The sequence below is a fragment of the Erinaceus europaeus genome, chromosome 7 (assembly GCF_950295315.1).
Source record: "Erinaceus europaeus chromosome 7, mEriEur2.1, whole genome shotgun sequence".
Lineage (NCBI taxonomy): Eukaryota > Metazoa > Chordata > Mammalia > Eulipotyphla > Erinaceidae > Erinaceus > Erinaceus europaeus.
Window position 1 is genome coordinate 11,166,575 of NC_080168.1, and position 23,040 is coordinate 11,189,614.

The 23,040-nt window shown below is 43.4% G+C and overlaps 1 protein-coding gene and 1 non-coding gene across 2 annotated transcripts in view; both read right to left on the bottom strand.

The window, feature by feature from the left end:
* Nucleotides 1-23,040, bottom strand: part of DNER (delta/notch like EGF repeat containing) — a 346,936-nt gene that overhangs the window by 44,690 nt on the left and 279,206 nt on the right. The window contains 1 exon segment of the mRNA XM_060193734.1: nucleotides 8,120-8,242. Coding sequence (XP_060049717.1) covers nucleotides 8,120-8,242 — 123 coding nt within the window.
* LOC132539546 (U1 spliceosomal RNA) lies at nucleotides 13,738-13,909 on the bottom strand. Its single transcript, XR_009550903.1, has one exon. It is a non-coding gene; the product is annotated as a U1 spliceosomal RNA (small nuclear RNA).

Below are 23,040 nucleotides of genomic sequence, written 5' to 3' on the forward strand. Positions count from 1 at the left end.
ACTTCTACAGAAAGGAGTGACAGCCTTCTGTGTTCTCTAAACAGAACTCTTTCATTCAACCTCTCTCTCTCTCTCTCTCTCTCTCTCGCTCTCTCTCCCAAGCTGGTCTCCATCTTGCACATTCTGTCTGTCAGAGCCCAACCCCAATGTCCTTTCTCTGACAAGCTGAGCCCAGCTGTCCCAAGAAAGACCATTTTTTCTCCATTGTGTGTGTGGAGTTGGCTGAGGTGGCCCTCTTCCCCACCACAGAGTTGACTGTGTGAAATCATGGCTACTCCTCTCTCCTGTCTGATCCCCCCTCCCCCCACAAACCTCTGGCATCCTTTCGAGCAGGGGACGTATCTCCGTGTGTGCAGGAAATGATGTCTACAGGGTGTGAACGACAGGCAGTGTACTTTGGCTGACACACACGCACGGCTGCCAGAGAAGCCAGAGGAGCCAGAGGCCATTCCAAATCTGCCTCAAAAACACCCTCTTCTGTCAAGGAAATGTAGGTCCATGCTTTAAGCTCAGTGTAGGGGTTGTGGGGGTGACATGTGCGTCACACGCTGGCAGACAGCACAGCACACAGTTACGAAACTTCTGTTTAGTCTCTGGCAAAAATAAACTATGACCAGTCAAAGCTAATAAAAATTCATACTTTTCATGTTAAGGGATAGAGAGGCAGTGTTTGGGGAAAGGTCTCCATCCCAACCTGGCTCTTTAAAGAACTGAATTTGAGTTGAGAAACGTGGACTTAGGGCAGAAAGTAGCTCCCCATCTTGAAGGAAATCTATGAATAAAACTATTTACCCCATCCACCTGACCCAGGGCCCATATATATTTATATTTAGCACAGGAGCCTATGATACCATCTTCTCAGACAATAGTTTTAGTTCATTTCCATGTTAGTTATCAGACACAAGCAAAAACTTTGATAGTCATAGGTCCCAAGGAACGTAACTAAAATAGACTTCCACATTTGGTGGCTGAAAGGTGGTAAGACACAACATGAGACAAAATGATTAATGAACAGGAACCAAAATGTAGGAATAGAGCAGATCAAAATAGGGATGGGTGGGGTTGACCTGCCAATGTCTGGTTAAGCAAGTGCTCACATTACAGTGCACAGAGACCCAGGCTCAAGTCCCTGGTCCCCACCTGCTGGAGGAAAGTTTTCCGAGTGGGAAAGCAGAGCTGCAGGTGTCTCTCTGTCTCTCTATCTCTCCCTCCACTCTCACTTTCTCTCTGTCTCTATCTAATCATACATAAATAAAATATTCTAAAACATTTTAAAAACAAGAAAGAAAAGATGGGCAAATATATACAAATATAGACAGATAGTTATAGAAGTAATAGTCAACCCATATCTGCAATCTTAAGAGAACTGCTGTAGCTTCTAATGGAGCTCTGGTGGTGGAAACAGTAAGGAGCTATACCCTTGTTAGCCTGTAACTTTGTCAATCAATATTAAGTCACTAATAAAAATATTAAAAAAAATAAAGAAGTTAGTTTGCAAATTTAGGGGAGCACAAGACTCAGAGGAGTGCACAGATCACCAAGCTTGGTGGTCATCAACATCTTGTGAAAGTGAATACTTTGAAAACGGAAAATCATTATGTTTTGTTTTTGTGTACAGGCTTATCTTAAGGTTGCATGCCTGCAGACTGCACTATTCATGGCAGCCATTGTTTTTTGGTAGCGGATGAGAGACAAATAAGAAGGGGGAGAGAAGGAGAGACACCTGTAGCGCTGATTCACCACCCATAAAGCTTCCCCCCTTCGGGTGGGGACCAACGGCTGGAACTCAGGTCTCCTATGTACATACTCAGCTAGTGCACCACCACCTTGTCCCCAAAATGGTTATTTTTTATTTATTGTTACCTGGGTTATCACTGGGGCTTGGTGGCCAACACCACAAATCCACCACTCCCAGTGGTCAGCCCCTCCCCCTTCTTTTCTCTTTTATTTAATAGGACAGAGAGAAATTGAGATTGGAGGGGGAGATAGAGGAGACAGATACCTGCAGACTTGCTTCACCACTCTTGAAACTTCCCTCCTGCAGGTAGGGAGTAGGAGCTCGAACCCAGGTATTTCTGCATAGTAACATGGGCCTCCAAAATTGTTATTTTTATCTCCAGGAAAATTAACCCCAAGAAAGAAGATAAACTTGGAGTGTTCTCTGAATTGAATTGCCACTTAAAGACAGTTTCTTATTTTATTAAAACTCCTTTCCTCTGTGGGTAGAAACATTTCCACTCTCTTAACCTTTACAGCATTTCAACCTTTTCTAAATTATTACAGAAACTACAATTATCATCTCATTATTCCTGGTGTGTGCCCATTTCAGTCTGCTCTTTCAGTTAAATAATAACATGAAAGAAAAAAATCCAACTTATTCCTTTTAAAAAAAAAAATCTACCACAGAACACGAGAAAGGTTAAGTGCACAAAACACCCACAAATTCTGGTTTGCTGGTTATGCAGAGAAGGAAATACTAAAGAAAGCAGTTACCATTTTTCAATTAAAGATTGATTAATAGCAATCTTAAAAATTTTATAAATAAAAATTATTAAAATGAAAATAAAATAAAATACTGTCTTGGAAAAGAAAAAAATAAATTCAATCAAGACTGTAAATTAATAATCTTAATTCTGAGTTTCTATCCACCCCACCAACCTCCCCTCAAAACCCCCCAGAAAACAATATGAATAAACACATTCATTCTGGACTGATGTATAACATGATGCCTCTTCACCTGCAACAAGGGAATGACTAGATCTTCCCTCTGTGAAGAACTGCACTGCCATGTCCTGGTAGACCTAGTCAGACTTTCTAGCACTAGCTAAACCAGAGCCTGCCTCTATCTATCTATCTATCTATCTATCTATCTATCTATCTATCTATCTATCTATCCATCCACCTACCTATCTCCCCCTTCTTTCTCAACTTCTCTGTTGGGAAATTGTGCAGATGTGGTTGAGCTTGGCAGGCCTCACAAACCACCCTATTTCCATGCTCGTATTATTATCTACATACCAATCTTCTGCTTTGTCTTATAAATGATTAAAAGTCTCCCTCCTAAATCCCCACAGGGTATTGCTAATTACCGCCAACTGAATCCCTGGCAACGGTTGCTAGGGAAGCCCCTATCATTTCCAGCCCCTCCCACTTATGGTATTATAAAAGCCAATTCCATTTCTGGTTTCTCTCTCTTCTGAGTCCTGACCTAAAGGAGGTCAGGCGTGCAGACCTGGAGGCGGATGTTGGCCATTGCGGTTGGCTCCATGTGGCTTAACCTGCTGCACTCACTCCTGACTCTGGGGCTCCTGCATGAATAAAGATTTGTATTGCTACTTCTACAAGCTTGGTTCCTGGATCTCTCTCCCACCTGTGACACTAGCCCAACACTTCTCTCTGTCCTACCCAATATCCAGTGAATTTTTTTATGCTGGCACCAAGCCCCAGCAATAACCCTAGAGGCAAAAAAATATATATAAAGCTTAAACATTTAAAAAAGAAGCACTCACCTTATATAAATTCACAATGCAGCAAGACTATACTTTCAGGGATCATTTCTATAGTTTGTTACAGTGCAGCAAAAATAATTTATATAGGAGGTGTGCCTATTTTTTTTTCAAGAGACTTCTTTAAAAGTCTCACCAATGAATGATCATTCACTATGGTGTCTCCCTCTATTTATGTCCTCTATTTATCCCTGCAGCTAAATGAAGAAGTCTACTCAGCTTTCTCCTTCTTGTTTTCCATTTTCCCTTCTCTGGTTCCCCTTGTTCTCACTTAGTTTCAATTTTGTAAGAGTATTTCAAACCTAACTCCTAGGGAAGGTACATGGCGCTATATTGTTTTTATCCCTAAAGGTACAAAATAATATAGTACCTTTAGTCCTCAAGTGGAAATGACCCTTGAGTTCCCAGTCTATCTCATTACAGAGTGTGGAATGCTGCTCTGTTGTGACCTGCTTGCTCTGGAGAAGGGGATAGCGTCCACTTGGGTCTCTCTGTGACTCCTGCTCCTAGCATCAGCTGTTTGGCTTTGTATGTGTGCTGGGCCGAGACCCATATTTCCCAGGAGGAATCCTCTTGAGAGACTTGGCTTTAGAAATTCCACCATCAAATGGCAAAGTGGGTGTCATCTCCTTCACCGCTCCCTCTGCCACCCCATAAGCACATACCACTTAAAACCCTGAATTCCATTTCTTTTTTTGTTTTAATCTGGCATTTCTTTAATTTGATACACAAAACTAAATATTTTTGGTCTCTTTAATTTATTTGTATTAGTAACTTAATATTTATTTACAAAATTAGAAGGTAATAGTGGTATAATGCCATATAGTTCAAACCACCAGCGTTCTAAATGTCCAACCCCCTCCATGGAAAACTGCAGTAGTTCTCCCAGGGTCACTGCTATGGGCTGACTCTATAACTCTCTATCTTTATCTATGGGTGTGTATACATACCCCCCCATTTTTTTCAATGGTCCTGCTTTCACTTCCTGAATACACCTATTACTACTTCTGGCTGTCTTTCAGTTTTTTTCCTCTTTTCTCTCAGCTAAGAAACAGGAAACAGCGCCTGGCTCCCTCTGGTATTTTCCAGAGATTCCTCTAGAATCACTTTCCGTAATTACTGGTATACAAACAAGACTCCTGGTAACCAACACTTCAGGTCCTGGTGGAATGGGGGTACAGAGCCCTGTGGTTTACTTCCCCTATTGTTTACCCCTCTAGTACTATGGACCAAAAAAATTTGGGGGGGTGCAGAAGGTGGGCGTTCTGGCTTCTGTACTTGCTTCTCTGCTGGACATGGGCATTGACAGGTGGATCCACACCCCCAACCTGGAAAACCTGAATTCACGACAGCCAGAGACTTGAAGCAGTCTAAATATGCCTATCCACAGATGACTGGTTAAAGAAGTTGTAGAATTTATACTCCATGGAATATTGCTCTGTGGTTTAAAAAAAAGTGATATTGGGAGTCGGGCGGTAGCGCAGCGGGTTAAGTGCACATGGCGCAAAGCGCAAGGACTGGCAGAAGGATCCCGGTTTGAGCCTCCGGCTCCCCACCTGCAGGGGAGTCTCTTCACAGGCGGTGAAGCAGGTCCGCAGATGTCTATCTTTCTCTCTCCCCCTCTCTGTCTTCCCCTCCTCTCTCTGTATCCAACAATGACGATATCAATAACTACAACAATAAAACAACAAGGGCAACAAAAGGGAATAAATATTTTAAAAAAATTTTTAAAGTGATATTGTGTCCTTTGGTACAGAGTGGATGGAACTGATTATGTCTAGTGATATAAGTAAAGAGATGAAAGACAACTACTGGATAGCTTCACTCGTATGTGGAATCTAGAAAACTGGAATATATGATGGGGAAACAGAAGCAAATCAACTATCTCTAAGACTTTGTGAGAACTACAGTGGTTACCAATGGGAGAGTAAGGACATAGAATTCTGGTGGCGGGTGTGGTGTGGAACTATACTCTGTTGTGTGTTAAAAAGAAAGAAAGAAAGAAAGAAAGAAAGAAAGAAAGAAAGAAAGAAAGAAAGAAAGAAAGAAAGAGGGGGGAAGAGGGAGGGAAGAAGGAAGGAAGGAAGGAAGGAAGGAAGGAAGGAAGGAAGGAAGGAAGGAAGGAAAGATGTAAGTACACTTCAGCTCCTAGATGTCCCCTGATAGCAGTGGTTTTGGCTTAATTTCCACACACTTCTTCTGACCATCTATCAGTCCCTGGAAATATCGATATTGCAATGCAAGAGATGATGCATTCATCACCAGATGCCACATCAATAGATAAGTAAGTAAATAAAGCAGGCCCATCTGAAGAGAAATGACAGTGGCTGCAGGGCAAGGTCACCAGACTGTGTTACAGAATCCCAACAGCAGTGGGGCAGAAAGAGACTATACACAGCTCACAAAAGCATCGCAAGACCCAAAGCCCAGCCCTGGAGGTGGGGCTTAGAGAAACATGTGCACAGCTGACAGAAAACCCTCCTGGTCCAGTGCCACCTGTGTCACAGTCATCAGGAAGGCGATGGCCACAGCCTCAGGGACCAGGCCACCAAACATCACCTCCCCTCCTTTCAGGGAACTGTGAGGACTTTAAACACAACAGATTCATCTACCTACGAGAGAGAGGGAGAGAGAGAGAGAGAGAACCAGAGCACCATGGCAACACACCTGGCACTAGGTGGAGACTGTGGGTCCTCACACTTGCAAGTCCTGGGTTCTTCTGCTGAGCTGCCTCCTTTTGGCCACTAGCTGAGAGGACTCGATGGGTTAATGCCCACAGGATGTGGAACCGGGTCCAGGTATTGTGGGTACTCCGTCACTGTCAGCTGTTTTCCCAGAATGCCTCTTGCAAGTGGCTGAGCAAATGCCCTCACACATCCCTTGGGCTGACCTGTTTCATGGGGATTAATTTCTTTGCTGGCATGTGAAGATCCACCCCCTCCTCCACCAGAATCCCCCTCTCTGCCTAGGAGGCATGTGAGTGGGGGTCAACTCTTCTCTCGCAGGGGGTCCACACTCAGATCCTCTGCGCTGTGCCTAACAGTTGCCAAAATTTTTTCTACTGAGATTATTTCTGGGGGGGGGGGATTAATGGTTTATAGCAAACATAGTTTTTTTAATATTTATTTTATTTATTCCCTTTTGTTGCCCTTGTTGTTTTATTGTTGTAGTTATTATTGTTGTTGTCGTCATTGTTGGATAGGACAGAGAGAAATGGAGAGAGGAGGGGAAGACAGAGAGGAGGAGAGAAAGATAGACACCTGCAGACCTGCTTCACCGCCTGTGAAGCGACTCCCCTGCAGGTGGGGAGCCGGGGTTCGAACCGGGATCCTTATGCCGGTCCTTGTGCTTTGCGCCACCTGCGCTTAACCCGCTGTGCCACCGCCCGACTCCCAGCAAACATAGTTTTTGATATGTGTGTAAAATTTCTCAGTCTTCTGGAAAACACTCTCACCCGACCTCAGTCCCCCTCCACCATCATGCACCAGGGCCTGAGAGTTCCCCCACCTGCACCCCCAGAGTCTTTTCCTGTGGTTCAATACATCAGACCTAGTCCAGCCTCTGCTTTGAGTTTTCCTTTTCTGTCCGTAATTTCTCAGCTTCTGTCTATGAGTGAAGATATATATATGATCTATATGGTCATCCCACCTTCATCCTTCTCTTTCTGGCTTATCTCACTTAACAGAATTCCTTCAAGCTCCGTCCAAGATGAGATGAAGAAGGTGATTCATTATTTTTTTTAATTATTTATAAAAAAGGAAGCACTGACAAAACCATAGGATAAAAGGGGTACAACTCCACACAATTCCCACCACCATTCTTAATAGCCGAGTGATATTCCACTGTGTATATAGACCACAATTTTCTCAGCCTCTCATCTATTGTTGGACACCTGGGTTGCTTCCAGATTTTGACTATTACACATTGTATTTATGCAGTGTAAGGGAATAAACCTGAGACCTTGGGTGTGTGTAGTACATGAACAGCCTGCCTAGGTCTTTTGAGTTGTTTTTGTTTGTTTTTAGAAAGATAGAGAGAGACAACACAACATCATTTTCCATCCATGAGTCCCCTTGTCTCTGACCATGGATGGTGCTGGGCTTGAGCACCACACATGATAAGGCATTGCATGAGCTCTGTTGCATGAGCCTTCTCCCAGCTCTACTGTCATTTGTGAGAGGCATATTTTTATCACACCCAAAGAAGAGAGGGAACAGATTTTCATGTTTGATTCCCCAGATGTTCCTGGTTCAGTCCCTGGTAGCACCACAGACATACCTGAAAAGTGCTCTAGCCAGTCAGAGTCTCTCTCTCATTCCTTCTCTCTCTCTCTCCCTCCCTCCCTCCCTCAAATAAATAAATAAAATATTAAAAGAGGAGGGGGAGGAAGAAGAGAGTATACAAGAAATAAGAGGCAGGATGGGAGGGGGCTTTCAGTTTATCAGGAGACCTGAGGTTTGCAGATTGGTTTCCCTGACCCTGGAAACCATCCCAACCCAGAATTTAACTGAGATTGTAAAAGGCTTCTGGTTCCAGCTGGAGGTCTATGCACGGGCGCTGAAATGTCTATGCTGTCACTCCTGCTGGTCTCGGTGTCACTTAGAGTCACTCACCTTTGTACTCTGCCAGGCACACACACTCGTAGCCATTGATGAGGTCCCTGCAGGTGGCTGCGTTCAGGCAGGGGGCGGAGAGGCACTCGTTGGTCTCCTCCTCACAGTAGAGGCCATGGTAACCTGAGGGACACACAGAGAGAAGTCTGCTTCCGAGGCAGCCCACTTCAGCCTACCCAGAACCAGCCCCCCAGCCAATTCACTGGAAACTGTGCCCAGCAAATGGATCCCTGGAAAATGAAGACTCCTGGGAAGATGGTGCCTTCCCCTTCCATGACCCCAGATATCAAAGAAATGAACCTGTCAATCAACCACAGGCCTTGCCATGATGTTCAATGGCACTGGTGACCAAGAACACCTGTCTGCTGTGACCACAGGGGTCAGTGGCATCAGGGGGCTAGAGCACAGGAGAAACAGCCCCTCCCAAGGATGAGGGTCACATACTTCCTCCAATCCATTGCAAACTTTTATATCTCACTAACGAGAGTGGTATCATTAAAAGGGGGGGGTGTTGGCAGCGGTAGTGCAGCACGTTAAGTGCATATGGTGCAAAGCACAGGACTGGTGTAAGGATCCTGGTTCAAGCCCTAGCTTGCGGTGGGTGGGGGTGAGGAGGTTACTTCACAAGCAGTGAAGCAGATCTGCAGGTGTCTATCTTTCTCTCCCCCTCTCGATTTCTATCTTTCTCTCCTCCTCTCGATTTCTCTCTGTCCTATCCAACAACAACAGCGCTAACAGTAACAACAACAAGAAAGGCAACAAAATGGAAAAACTGGCCTCCAGGAGCAGTGGATTCATAGTGCTGGCACCAAACTCTAGAGGTAAAGAGAGAGAGAAAGAAAGGGAGGTTGGCATATTTTCTTTGTAAAGAGAGAGAGAAAAAGGGGGTTGGCATATCAGGTTAGGGGAAAAAAGTAGGTTAAAAAAAAAACACCAGGGGGTCGGGTGGTGGCGCAGTGGGTTAAGCACAGGTGGCGCAAAGCGCAAGGACCGGCTTAGGGATCCCGGTTCGAGCCCCCAGCTCCCCACCTGCAGGGGAGTCGCTTCACAAGCGGTGAAACAGGTCTGCAGGTGTCTATCTTTCTCTCCCCCTCTCTGTCTTCCCCTCCTCTCTCCATTTCTCTCTGTCCTATCCAACAAGGAACAACATCAACAATGGCAATAATAATAGCCACAACGAGGCTACAATAACCGCAACAAAAGGGAGGAAAAATGGCCTCCAGGAGCAGTGGATTCATGGTGCAGGCACCGAGCCCAGCAATAACCCTGGAGGAAAAAACAAACAAACAAACAAACAAACAAACAAAAACACCTTGTGGTCTAGGAGGTGGTGTAGTGGATAAAGCATTGGACTCTCAAGCATGAGATCCAGAGTTCAATCCCCAGCAGCACATGTATCAGAGTGATGTCTGGTTCTTTCTCTCTCTCTCTCTCCTCCTATCTTTTTCATTAATAAATAATAAAATATTATTGCTTAAAAGAAAAAAAAAACCTTAACTGAGGGGAACCAGGCAGTGGTGCACTAAGTTGAGCACCCACGTTACCACGCGTACAGACTGGGGTCAGGCCCCTGCTCCCCACCTGCAGGGGGAGGCTTTACGAGCAGTGAAGTAGGTCTGCAGGTGTCGTATCTTTCTCTCTCACTTTCTAGCTCCCCTTCCCCTCTCGGTTTCCCTCTGTCCTATCTAAAAGAATAGGAGAGGAGGGGAGGGGAAGGGATGGGAGGAGGTAGGAGGGAGAGGAAGGAAGAGGAAGGAAGGGAGGTAAGAAGAGAAGAAGGAAGACTGAACTGGCTAAATAAGGAAGTGAAGGGCAACTACAGCAATCATGTGAAATAGAGAGAATTTCAGACATGAACTTGGGGGGAAAACAGTCAACTCATCTCTGAGATCTTGGGAGAACGATGGTGGTTATCACTGGGGATATGGGAGCACAGAGCACTGGTGGTGGGAATGGTGTGGAACTACCCCCCATTACAATCTTGTAAGTCACTATTAAGTTGCTGACAAAAATAAAATGAAAACTTAGCTGGGTCTGGCAGAAGAGCTCACCAGGACAGTGGGTCTGCTCTGCCATGTGTGCGAGCCCTATTTGAGTCTGGCCTCCACTACACTGGAAGAAGCTTTGGTGCTGTGATATCTGTTTCCCTGCTTTTCTCTTTCTGGGTGAAAAAAAAGTGAGCCTGGAGCAGTAAAGGCCCAGTGACAATCCTCCCTCCCTCAGAAGAAAAAACAGAAAAGAAAGAACGAAAAGAAAGACATGCCTGTTGAAATGTGTGACATTTTCTTTGTTTTAAATTAGGATTATCTCAAAAGAAAGATAAATAAATTAGGATTATCTCATCTGTAATGACTTTTTTCTTCTTTCTAAATTTATTTGTGTATTTTGCCCTAGCCCATGGAATTCTCTAAATTATGATGTTTTAATTTCCTAATGATTAAAAACATAACACTAGCACAATGAAGAAACCAACAATCTCTTGGTAAAGATGAATTTCAGTCTCCTAAAAGAGGTGTTTCTTCTAAAGGACAAGAAGATAACGTTCTTTGAGATTCACTTGAGAATATTATGTGGTTTTAACTTTCAAAAACATGTGTTACTGCCAATTTGAAGAGAAATCAGGCTTTCTTCCTTTTTCCTTTTTTGTCCCTGTCCAAACAATAAAAAACATTTTGAGCACTTTCAAAATCCACCCTGCCAGTGTTGGGTTCTAGGATTCATGGAAGCAGAGAGGAAATACACCCATGCTTAAGGAGAACCTTGGACAACTGACTGTCTTTTCAACTCCAGCTCAAGAAGTCCCATCCAGACATGTGCTAGTGTGTTCAACTGCCCATCACAGAAGCACCTTAAAGCCACAGATGTTTCACAAACAGAGCACTTTGCAAACAAATCTGCCATTTCAGCTGCATTTGGAACTTCTCTCCAAATTGACATAGTAATAATAGACCCTTTGAGCAGATCTCCAACTACCTGAGACCATGACAACGTGGCTTTCTTTCACTTCTTCCATCTTATCTCATTCTTTGGTCTTATCCATCGTTCTTCAGGGGAAAGCAGTTTACCAGATCTCTTCAATCGCTGAGAACAGAGTTTCTCAAATACAGCAAACGTGTCACCAGGACTATAGTTAGCCAATGCGGGGAGACACTTGGGGTGGTCAAAACAACAGAGAAGGGCACGGGTGGCTACTGTGTCTGCGGCAAGGATGTTACTAAATACTCTCACGGCACACAGGACAACCCTCCCACGAAGAAAGTCAACCCTCACCAGGAAGAAAATACGTCACAGAAAATGAGCATAGGACCAGATGGAAACACCTGGCTCTCGTTCAGAAGTCAGGCCCAGTTTATTCCCAGTCTGATATTTGCAAATAGCATTTCGCTAGGGCACAGCCACACCCAGCCATTTATGAACTGTCTCTGCTGCAGTGTGTGGCGGTGTGAAACGAAGTCGCTGCGGCTATATAGCCCAGGCACTTGCAAACCCGAGAAACATTTCAATCTGGTTCTTTCCAGAGTAAGCCTGCTGCATCCTGCTCTACACTCAACAGCAAGTCTTTGTCTAAGCGCTTTGGATCTTGGCCCCTTATCAAAGGCATGTCTTACAGGTGTGTCCCTGCCTTTCACTCTGTCCGATGCTTCTTTTCTTGTTTGGAAAATGTCTCCTTTCGTGTAAGTCCCACTTGGCTGTTTGTTTTTGCCACCTGTGTTTGAGGTGGCTTATTCAAGAAATCACTATGTTTTGTTTTTTTTTAATAAAGGAGAAAGAGACCAGAGCATGCTTCAACTCTGGCATATGTGGTGTCAGAGGTGTGGACCTGGAATAGCTTGCGTGCAAGTTCTGTGTGCTGCCATGGCCCCATCTCCCTGGTCCTCCCCATAAGAACAGTGCTGTGGAATGTTGTGTCCCTCCCCCATGCTTCCTTCTAGGAGTTTCATACACTCAGGTTTTTATATATAAACCCTAAATCCATCTTCAGTTGACTTTTATGAGTGGGTCAGGTGATACAAATGGGCTTGGCAAAACGTCTCATCTGAATATTCAGAGTCACTGCTGTGCTATGCATGCAGCCCAGGGTTGAGCCCAGCCCCTGCTGAACTAGAGGAAAGTTTTATGTCCAGTTATCTCTCTTTTTCTCCATATATATGAAAAAAATCCCAAACCCCAATAATGAGGACAGAAAAGACAATGAATGACTAATAGGTATGCAAAAAGATGCTCAAATCATCAGGGAAATAGAAATCAAAACCAAAAGGAGATGTTTACCTGCCAGAATGAACATTATGAAAGGAGAGAAGAGGGCAGGGGGTAGATAGCATAATGGTTATGCAAAGAGAATCTCATGCCTGAGGCTCCAAAGTCCTAGGTTCAGTCTCCCATACTACCATAAACCAGAGGTGAGCAGTGCTCTGGTAAAAATAAATGATGCTAGGGAGACAAAAACAATGTATAAATACAACAAAATTTTAAAAAAAACCACTTTTTTCATTGTTTTATATTTATTTATTTTTGCTTTTTTTGCCCTTGTTTTTTTATTGTTGCAGTTATTATTGTTGTTGTTCTTGATGTCATCGTTGTTGGATAGGACAGAGAGAAATGGAGAGAGGAGGGGAAGACAGAGGGGGAGAGAAAGACAGACACCTGCAGACCTGCTTCACCACCTGTGAAGTGACTCCCCTGCAGGTGGGGAGCTGGGGGCTCTCCTTACACCAGCCCTTGCTCTTCGTGCCACACGCGCTGAACCCATTACACTACCACTCGAGTCCCCCCCCCCAAAAAAAAAAAAACACTTTTAAAGAAAAAGAGAAAGGAAAAAGGAGAGGGGGTGGGGAGAGGGAAAGTGTTGGCAAGGATATGGAGAAATAGGAACCCTTGTACACTACTGAAATTGTAAGACACACAGCTGCTATGAAAAGTAGCACTGAGTTGTCCTTTCTAATTAAAAATAGAACTGTCATATGATCTACAACTCTATTTACTTCTGGACATTCATAAGAAAGAATTGAAGACAGGAGCATTCTCACCTTCAACAGGACTTCATAAGTCACAGTAGCCAAGAGATAAAAACAACTTCACTGCCCATTAGCAGATGAATAGATTAAGAAAAATCATTACATACATGTAATGGAAGATCATTCAGTCTTTAAAAAGAAGGAAATCCTGAGTGTGGAGACAGCAAAGCTTATATAAAAGACTTCTGAGCCTGAGACTTCAATATCTCAGCTTAAATTCCTGGCACCACCAGAAGACAGAGCTGAGCAGGTGCTCTGGTAAAAAAATAAATAAAATAAAAATAGTAAATCCTTCCAAGTGCTATAACATGGGTGAATCTGGAGACCAGACAGCAAGAAAAAATGAGTTAGACACAAAGAGGCAACTACTTCGTGATTCCACTTCAATGAGATCTCTACCATAGTCAAGCACAGAGAGATAAAGTAGTTTGTTTGGTGGTAGGTAGGGACAGAGGGAAGGGGGTAGGGAGTTGTTAGGCAATGATTTCAGAGTGTCAGCTCCATAAAAGGGATGTGTTCTCGAGATGTTTGATGAAGACCAGTGTGCAGTGCTCACAATACCACACTCTATTCTTAACTCATTCACTGGGCCGATTTCATGCTAAGTGGTTTTTATGACTTTTTTTTTTTTATCCCCCACTACCACAAATTATGCAGTCGAGTTTCCCACATTTGGGGAAATCGCAGGGGTCAGCACATCCGGAGTGCAATGGATAAGCCTCGCCCTGGGAAAACCACCTTCGTGATCATGGTATCTCCCCTGCCAGGTAAGTATGATGACTTTTTTTTTTAAGAAAACAAAAAAACACCAAAATATAAAAAGCTAAATGTCTTTTGGCTTCTTCTCAATGTCTCTGGGTCTCTGAGCAAATCTTTACAAAAACAACTCCAAAGGATAATTAATATCTAACCCCACAAGCATCTTTGACCTCTGAATTGAGGGGTTATTTACAGAGATGCAAATCGGAAGGACATTTCAGGCATTCATCCATAACTGTTTTCATTTTTTTAAAAAACGGTATCATTATCTTTTCCCACCAGCAAAATGAAAAGCAAATGAGGAAGATATTTAAAGAGATAATTAAGTTAGTGATGTTTTTCTTACTGGGGTGGGAGATGGAGATAAAGGTTTCTCATTCAACAATGGTTTCTTCAGAGGCTGTAATGTTTCAAAGTCTTCATAGAAATGACATGACACACTTTTATTAAAAAAACCTTTTTTTGAATATTTATTTATTCCCTTGTTGTTTTATTGTTGTAGGTGTTCTTGATGTCGTTGTTACTGGGTAGGACAGAGAGAAATGGATAGAGGAGGGGAAGACAGAGAGGGGGAGAGAAAGACCTGCAGACTTGCTTCACCGCTTGTGAAGTGACTCCCCTGCAGGTGGGGAGCCAGGGGTTCGAACCCGGATCCTTAAACCGGGCCTTGTGCTTTGCGCCACATGCGCTTAACCTGCTGCGCAAAACCGCCTGACTCCCGACATGACACTCTTTATACTTGGTGCCAAAGAAACTGAAGTCGGACTGTTAGAATAAAAAGGGGATTCCATGGGAGTTGGGCGGTAGCGCAGCGGGTTAAGCGCAGGTGGCGCAAAGCACAAGGACCGGTGTAAGGATCCCGGTTTGAAGCCCAGCTCCCCACCTGCAGGGGAGTCGCTTCACAGGTGGTGAAGCAGGTCTGCAGGTGTCTATCTTTCTCTCCTCCTCTCTGTCTTCCCCTCCTCTCTCCATTTCTCTCTGTCCTATCCAACAACGACAACAACAATAATAACTACAACAATAAAACAACAAGGGCAAGAAAAGGGAATAAATAAATAAAATAAATATTAAAAAAAATTTTTTTAAAAGAATAAAAAGGGGATTCCTTTCCAAAGAGAAGGCTTCAGTGAAAACCAGGTCACCACCACCCACCCTTACTGCTAATTAACTTGCACAAACAAATTAACTCAGGGCAGTATGTCCAGGGCCTAGTCCACAAATTTTTTCATGAAAAATAAAGTATCACAAGGGTGGCATCAAAATGGCCTCTTACAGGTCACTGGACTTCATCATTATGATTCCAATCTTTGCATGACTTGCTCGCAAATTTTCTGTTCTGATCACTTCCTTTGACATGCAAGCTCATAGCAACCAACCAGATGTGGGGTGTAAGGGAAGGCAGTGAACAATGGCATTCCATTCACCTGGGACAAGGAGTGGCTCAAAGGAATGAGGTAAATAGGAGAGAGGGGTGGGAGGCCCTGGCTGGTGATTTCTGAGCTACAGAGAATCCTGCTGGAGGGTCTACCATTAGGCTGGGGCTCCTCCATGTCCTCCTGGGAACACCAAGGTCCAACAGTATAACTGAATGAGCAAAGAGCAGAAGAAATCTACCCATGGCATCCAGTTGGTCCAGAAAATGATGCCTCCTGGTTTTTAGAGGGTCTTCTCCCTTCTTTTCCCACTGGAGCAAAGGGGCTCCCCCACTGCCTGGACTTTGCCTCCTCTCCACACACTGCCCTCAGAAAAACATCATTTATTTATTAGGTTGTTGGAAAAGTCATGATGTCTTTTTCTGTTTCTGTTTCTTTTCTGTTTGTTTGTTTGTTTGTTTGTTTTCCCTATGGAAACATGCATCATGACGTTTCCAACAAGCCAATGCTTGGAACATGGGGCAGGCCCCAGCCGTCACTCTTTGCTCTAGAGCTCTTTCCTCTCTTCCTCCGTCACGTCCCACTCGGAAAAGTCCCAGCATGTAGGACTCTGCTTGCGAGCAGATGTCTGTCACGATGCGTAACAAGCTGCAGCGATTCATCTGTTTGGAGGGTTACTTGTGCTTCCTGTTGCCGGAGAAACGGAAAGCTACCAGGACTTTAAACAAAAAACAAAGGTGATTGTGTTGAGGACAACCTGGAGTAAGTCACACTGCTGAACCCTTTCCCCTCGGAGAGGCCGAGCACAAAGTCAGAGTGAAGTGAACCATTGGGAGATGTTTCTGTGTTCCTCTAACTTGAAGAGCAGCTTGAATGTGTGGGGTGGGGAGATAGGGAGAGGGTCTTGAAAGGACTGTTTTGACCCCAAAGGAGTTTGTTCCCCTCTGTTCAGACTGCTTGGATCAAATATGGACACCTCACTCAGAAGCCTTGACTCAAGTCTAATTCCCAGAGATGAGATCTTCCAAACACCTTTGCCACAGTAGCTCAAGATGTAGGCAAAGAGGAAAAAAAAAAAGTCTGATTACAGATGAACAACAATGGCTGGATGGTGTATGTGTGCAACGTAGAGAATTAAAACAAATGAACCCACAAATAAATAAATAAATAAATGCAGCCAAACTGCCAATCGTCTGTAAGACTTTGTGTACACAGGTATATGGGGGGGGGGTAGTGGAGAGTGGAATGTAAACTACACCCTTGCGATTTTATCATCTTATAAACCACTAGTAAAGAGCCAGGTGGTGGCATACCGTGTGGAGTGCACACAGTACGATGCATAAGGACTGGTGTTCACATCCCCTGTCCCCACTTGCGAGGGTGTGGGGTGGGGTGGGAAACGGAAACTTCACAAATGGTCAAGCAGGGCGGCAGGTGTCTCTCTCTCTCTCTCTGTTTCCTTTCCTCTCAATGTCTGTCTCTATCAAAATAAATTAACAAATAAAATATGATCTTTTAAAAAAGAAACTTCAGGGCTAGGGAGATAGCATAATGATTATGCAAAATTACTTTCATACCTGAGGCTCTGAGGTGCCAGGTTCAATTCCCAGCACCTCCATAAGTCAGAGCTGAACAGGGCTCTGGTCTTTCTCTTTTTATCTCTCTCTCTCTTTCTCTCATTAAAATAAAGTAAATACATTTTCCAAAAAAAAAATTTTAAGAAAAAATTATATAAAAATATATATCACTAACAAAAATGTTTTAAAAATTGGAACAAATCCACTGTGCTAAAGTGACTGTGCATGGACTCTGATTGTGGCTGAGCCCGCCGAGCCCCAGCAAGCCCTGGAAGCACAGAGAGACTGGGCAGCCCACGTGTTTGAGCAGAGAGTTTGTTACCAAAGCGACTGCACACAGGAGTGTACCCCTCTCTATTTGTAGCTGTGTTCATCAGAGAACAGGGAGGGAAATGTCAGCAAGAACTCCTGCTCCTGTCAGCCCTGCACTATTCCTCTCTCAGCAGAGTTACTGACATTGCTGTCTTGCAGTTATTCTATTGCACACACACACACACACACACACACACACACACACACACACACTCCTCTCTCTTTAAAGCAAGAAACAAAATCTGCAGATTCAGAAGAAGTTGTGTAATAAATACAGAGTTTCACTGGCTGCTAACGTGCTTTATTCTTTCACTCCTTCAATGCTACACCTTCCTTTGCTTGGGGCACCTGAGCCAGAGAGAAGGTAGATGGGGAAAGACCCAAATCTGTCACTGTTCTCACTCTGCGGCTCTGATAAACATGAACCTGAAAGCCTGTAGAAAAGGTGAAGTCAAAGCTTCTGACTCTTGGCCCTGTTGATTGCTCATGGGAGCTGAACCATCCAGCTGATTCCACCTGTGTCCCGGGCTCCCACAAGGATGAACAGTGAGGAGTCTGCTCTCTGTCTGTCACAGCCTCCCTGTTCACACAGTGGCTCTATGATGAACCCCACCCCTGTAAAGACCCTGTGGACTTTCCAAGTGTCCTGTTGTCAAGGTTGGAGATTCACAGGGTCCCCCATCTGCATCTCTGACTCTTTCTTCTTTTTCATACCAATCAGAGTTTCATACAAGAGAGAAGTTAGAGTATCACTCTGCTACATGCTACACTGGGGATTGAACCAGGAGTGCAAGTCCTGTGCTCTATCAGCTGAGCCATCTTCTTGGCCCAGAATCTCCATCGAATAATTCTGAACATTTTGCTACTAGAAATAGTAGCAAATACTATTATAATATATAATATATATTATATTAATTATATATTAATATATAATTATATAATATATTAATTATTATATATTATATATTTATATATTTATATATTAATTATATAATTAACATATTAATATTAATTAATTATATATTAATATATAATTAATATATTAATATAGTTATTAATTATATATATTAATTATATATAATATATATATAATAGTAGCAATACTATTAAAGAAAAACGTTTCCTTTAAAATGATACTTGAGGGAGTCGGGTGGTAGCGCAGCGGGTTAAGTGCAAGTGGCACAAAACACAAGGACTGGCATAAGGATCCCAGTTCAAGCCCCTGACTTCCTACCTGCAGGGGAGTCGCTTCACAAGCGGTGAAGCAGGTCTGCAGGTGTCTTTCTCTCCCTCTCTCTGTCTTTCCCTCCTCTGTCCATTTCTCTCTGTCCTATCCAACAACAGAACTGAGAGTAATCCAGTTTCACTCTGTCTCATGGAAATTAATTTTAAAAGGATAATTACACCTTTAAATATATAGAAAATAACATCTTTGGCAAGGTTAAATACACTGATACACCTCTAGGGTTATTAATCAAACGAGAATCAATTTTTATTTGACAGGGAAAATTCAAGTCTGTATTGGGTTGTCAGAAAAGTCATGACACAGCTTTCTTTCTTTTTTAAAAAATTTTTTTAATTTTTTTTTATTTATTTATTTTCCCTTTTGTTGCCCTTGGACCAGAGTTCAAGCCCCTAGCCCCACCTACAGGAGGAAAGCTTCACAAAAGGTCATGATGCAGTTCTCTCTCTCTCTCTCTCTCTCTCTCTGTCCTCTTCCCTCTCAATTTCTCTTTGTCCTATCAAATTAATTAAATAAATAAATATTTTAAAATACACTTTAGAATTAAAAAAAAAAACTTGTGAGTGGCAGGGTTGGTTCTGAGTGTATGTTTGAATGGGTTCAGACAGCAGGAGAAGCCTGCACTGACCCTGCTCAGAACAGAAGCAGATGTTTCCATAACTAAAGGGGCTCTATCTTGACCTCTCTTTGTAATCTTGGGAATGTGTCTGACTCATAATTTATACTGCTCTCATATTTCTCAAAGACTTCTCTCAAGTGTGCCTTCAGAATTAAGTCCCATACTAGTCACATGGAAAAAAAAAAAATCACAATTGCTTAGCCTTGTCTTATAAACGTCTTTGCAAGATGGTTTTTGGCCACTAGAGGGTGGATTCTACCTACAATTTGTACCAGCTAGAAGATGAAGGAAAAAAATGTTACTCAGGAGTATTTCTTTTATTTAAATATTTTTATTTATTTACTCCCTTTTGTTGCCCTTGTTTTATTGTTATAGTTATTGATGTCGTCGTTGTTGGATAGGACAGAGAGAAATGGAGAGAGGAGGGGAAAACATAGAGGGGGAGAGAAAGACACCTGCAGACCTGTTTCAGCACTTGTGAAGTGACTCCCCTGCAGGTGGGGAGCCGGGGGCTCGAACCCAGGACCTTCCGCCGGTCCTTGTGCTTTGCGACACTTGGCTTAACCCACTGCGCTACCGCTGGACTCCGGTTACTCAGGAGATTAAAAAAAAAAAAAAAATGGAGCAATAGAAAGATTCTGTTCAAGGAATGTCAGCTATGGAACCCAGGGCCTTATAGATGAGAAGCACACAATCTACTTCTGAGCTCCATCGCTGGCCCTAGAAAGAAGTGTATCAGAGCTGCAGGGTGTAAGTGCAAGCCCATGCAAAACGGCAAAGACACATCATCATTCCTTGACTGACAAGCTTGAGATTCATCTGCTTCTTTTACTACCAAACACACCACCTAAACATAGAGGCCACTGTGAAAGCTAGCCAGTACTATTCTTACTAAGTCTCAATAAAAAATAAAATATATATATATATATATGATTCAAATGTTTGGAACTTTTAAAATAATTTTAGTATTATCTTTATTTATTGGATAGAGGCAGCCAGAAATCAAGAGGGAAGAGGGCGACAGAGAGGGAGAGAGGCAGAGAGACAGCTGCAACACTGCTTCACCACTCATGAAGCTTCCCCCTGTAGATGGGGGCCAGGGGCTCGAACCCAGGTCCTTGCTCATTGGAACATGTGTGTTCAACCAGGTGTGCCACTACCCAGCCCCAAGATTCAAATGTTTTAATACCATAATTAAAACATCAAGAGTCAAGACGAAGTACAACAGCTAGATAATAATCTACCACTTGGGGAGTCGGGTGGTAGCATAGTGGTTTAAGCGCACGTGGTACAAAGCGCAGGGACCAGCATGAGGATCCTGTTTCGAGCCCCCAGCTCCCCACCTGCAGGGGAGTCACTTCACAGGCGGTTAAGCAGGTCTGCAGGTGTCTGTCTTTCTCTCCCCCTCTCTGTCTTTCCCTCCTCTCTCCATTTCTCTCTGTCCTATCTAACAACAACATCAATAACAATAATAATTACAACAACAATAAAAAGAAACTAGGGCAACAAAAGGGAACATAAATAAATATTTTAAAAAAGAAAAAAATCAATAATCTACCGCTTGGCTTGAAAAGCTGCTATGTGTGTGTGCTTACTTGTCATTAGCCAATTTTTATGAAATAATCTCATCATCTTGATTATCTAGCATGCTTATTTTTAAAGCATTTTTTATTACTTATCTTTGTTTATTTATTGGATAGACACAGCCAGAAATTGAGAGGGAAGGGGGTGATAGAGAAGGAGAGAGTCAGAGAGAGACCTGCAGCCTTGCTTCCCCACTAGCGAAGTTTCCCCCTGCAGGTGGTGACCGGGGAAGGAAGGTTCGAACCCTGGTCCTTGCGCATTGTAACGTGTGTGCTCTACCAGGTGCACCCCCCAGCCCCGCAAGCTTATCAGTACATACAAATAAGACTTGAGGGACCAGGCGGTGGCACAGCAGGCTAAGTAAGTGCGCACAGTACAAAGCACAAGTGCCTGTGCAAGGATCCCACCTGGAGCCCCTGAGTCCCCACCTGCAGGGGTGAAGCTTCACAAGCAGAGAAGCAGGCCTGCAGATGTCTGTCTTTCTCTCTCCCTCCTCTCTCGATTACTCTCTGTCCTATCCAGTAAAATGGGAAAAAATGGCCACCAGGAGCAGTGGATTTGTAGTGTTGGCACCAAGTCCCAGCAATAACCCTGGAGGCAAAAAAGGAAAAAGAAGAAGAGACGGAGAAGGGGGAGGGGATGAAGAAGAACAAGAAGAAGGAGAAAGAGAAGGAGCAGGAGGAGATAACTTGATATGTAGTTTAAGTGAGAAGTGTGGGAAGGCAGAACTGGTTGGTAAAAGCCTTCTCATTACAGGTTTTTCAGCATAAAATACTGAACTATACCCAGGTGGACCCAGCAAAGACAAAAAAATCAAAATAAAATAAAATAACGAAGAAAAGCATGCATTGGGTTAAAATGAAAGATTCTGACTCAAATGCAGCACTTTGGAAGGAAAAGTAAAATAAAAAAAAATTTAAGTTTATTAAATGTTTAATTCTTTTTCATCAATCTCACAGATAACTCACTTCAACTTGCACTCAGCCAGCTATCACTAACGTTTATTTACTTATTTTTATTGGGAGGATTGTGTTCAGTAAGTACAGTCATCGGTGCAGGTATAACATTTCTGTTTTCTGAAAAACTCTCTCACCCGCCGTCTAGGTCATCCTCCACCATCATGGACAGGAACCTGACAGCCTCCACCATCACCGCCACACCCACCAGAGTCCTCCAGTGCGATACTCCAAACCGAGTCCAAGTCCTACTTTTGCATTTCTCCTTCATATTCTTATTTATCAACATCTGTCTGTGACTGAGTTCATCCCATGCTCTTCCTTCTCTCTCTGGCTTATCTCACTTAACATGATTCCTTCAAGCTCCATTCAAGATGAGATGAAGAAAGTGAATTCATCATTCTTAACAGCTGAGTAGTATTCTATTTTGTATACAGACCACAACTTTCTAATTTCTTTTAATGAAGTGTTTACCCTAAAGAGGACTTGCATCTGAGTTTATTACACAAGACCAGCAGCTATCAAACTGTGGCCTGTGTCTGCAGCTATCACCAGGGAATTTGTGGAAATGCAAGTTCTCAGCCCATTCAGGACATGCTGAAATCAGAAAACCAAGAGATGCTTAGTAAGCAAAGTGTACACCTCCCTCCCCATGCATGAGGCTCTGGGTGCCTGTGGGCGCTCCATGGATAAGCCGGTGGGGGCCGAAGTGCAGGTGCTGTAAGTAGGGCAGTTGGGTGATGCTGGAGGGTTCTCTCTCTCCTCTCGAACTATAGAATTTTTTGATATTTATTCAATCATAATCCTGTGAGTGGGGCCCAGGATCCTGATGAAATCATCCTTCTTTGTGACTCTGATGTACAACCAGGTTGAGAGCCACTGAGCTACAAGGAGCAGAGTACTCAGCCATGCCCACAACTGATGATTCTTCGCAATCAGTGGTGCTAGTGACAGCACAGTTCCATACTCCCACAGCTATGGCATGCCCTCAGCAGACCAATAGCCAGCCATAAAACTCACAGTCAAGCACACACCAATCACAGGAACGTAAGCCAACTAAGTGAACGCAAATCAAGAGAATAAATGAATTACTTGCACCCAGCTGGGTGTATCCAACTCAAAGAACTAGTCCCAAGTCATCAGAAAACTAGACCCGAGTCATCAGAAAACAGTGGTAGGGAAAGCGAAAAGTAAAGTATAACCTTAGCAATCATAAGCCTTTCATTCAGACTTGAGTTCAAAGAGTTAAGGATCTCTGAAGGCAACCACACAAGAGCCAAATGGGACTTCCAAAGAAGCATGGCCTTGCATTAGGAATTACTCAGGTGACATGGGACAGGACACACTATTCTGTAAAATCAGCAAGTGCTTGGAGTTGACAATGTACTGGAATTAAAAATAAATAGATAGAGAGGCCATGTATTTTATCTCTTTTGGGCAAACTCAAGGACTTGGAATCATCAACAGAACTGGAGTGGTTTTG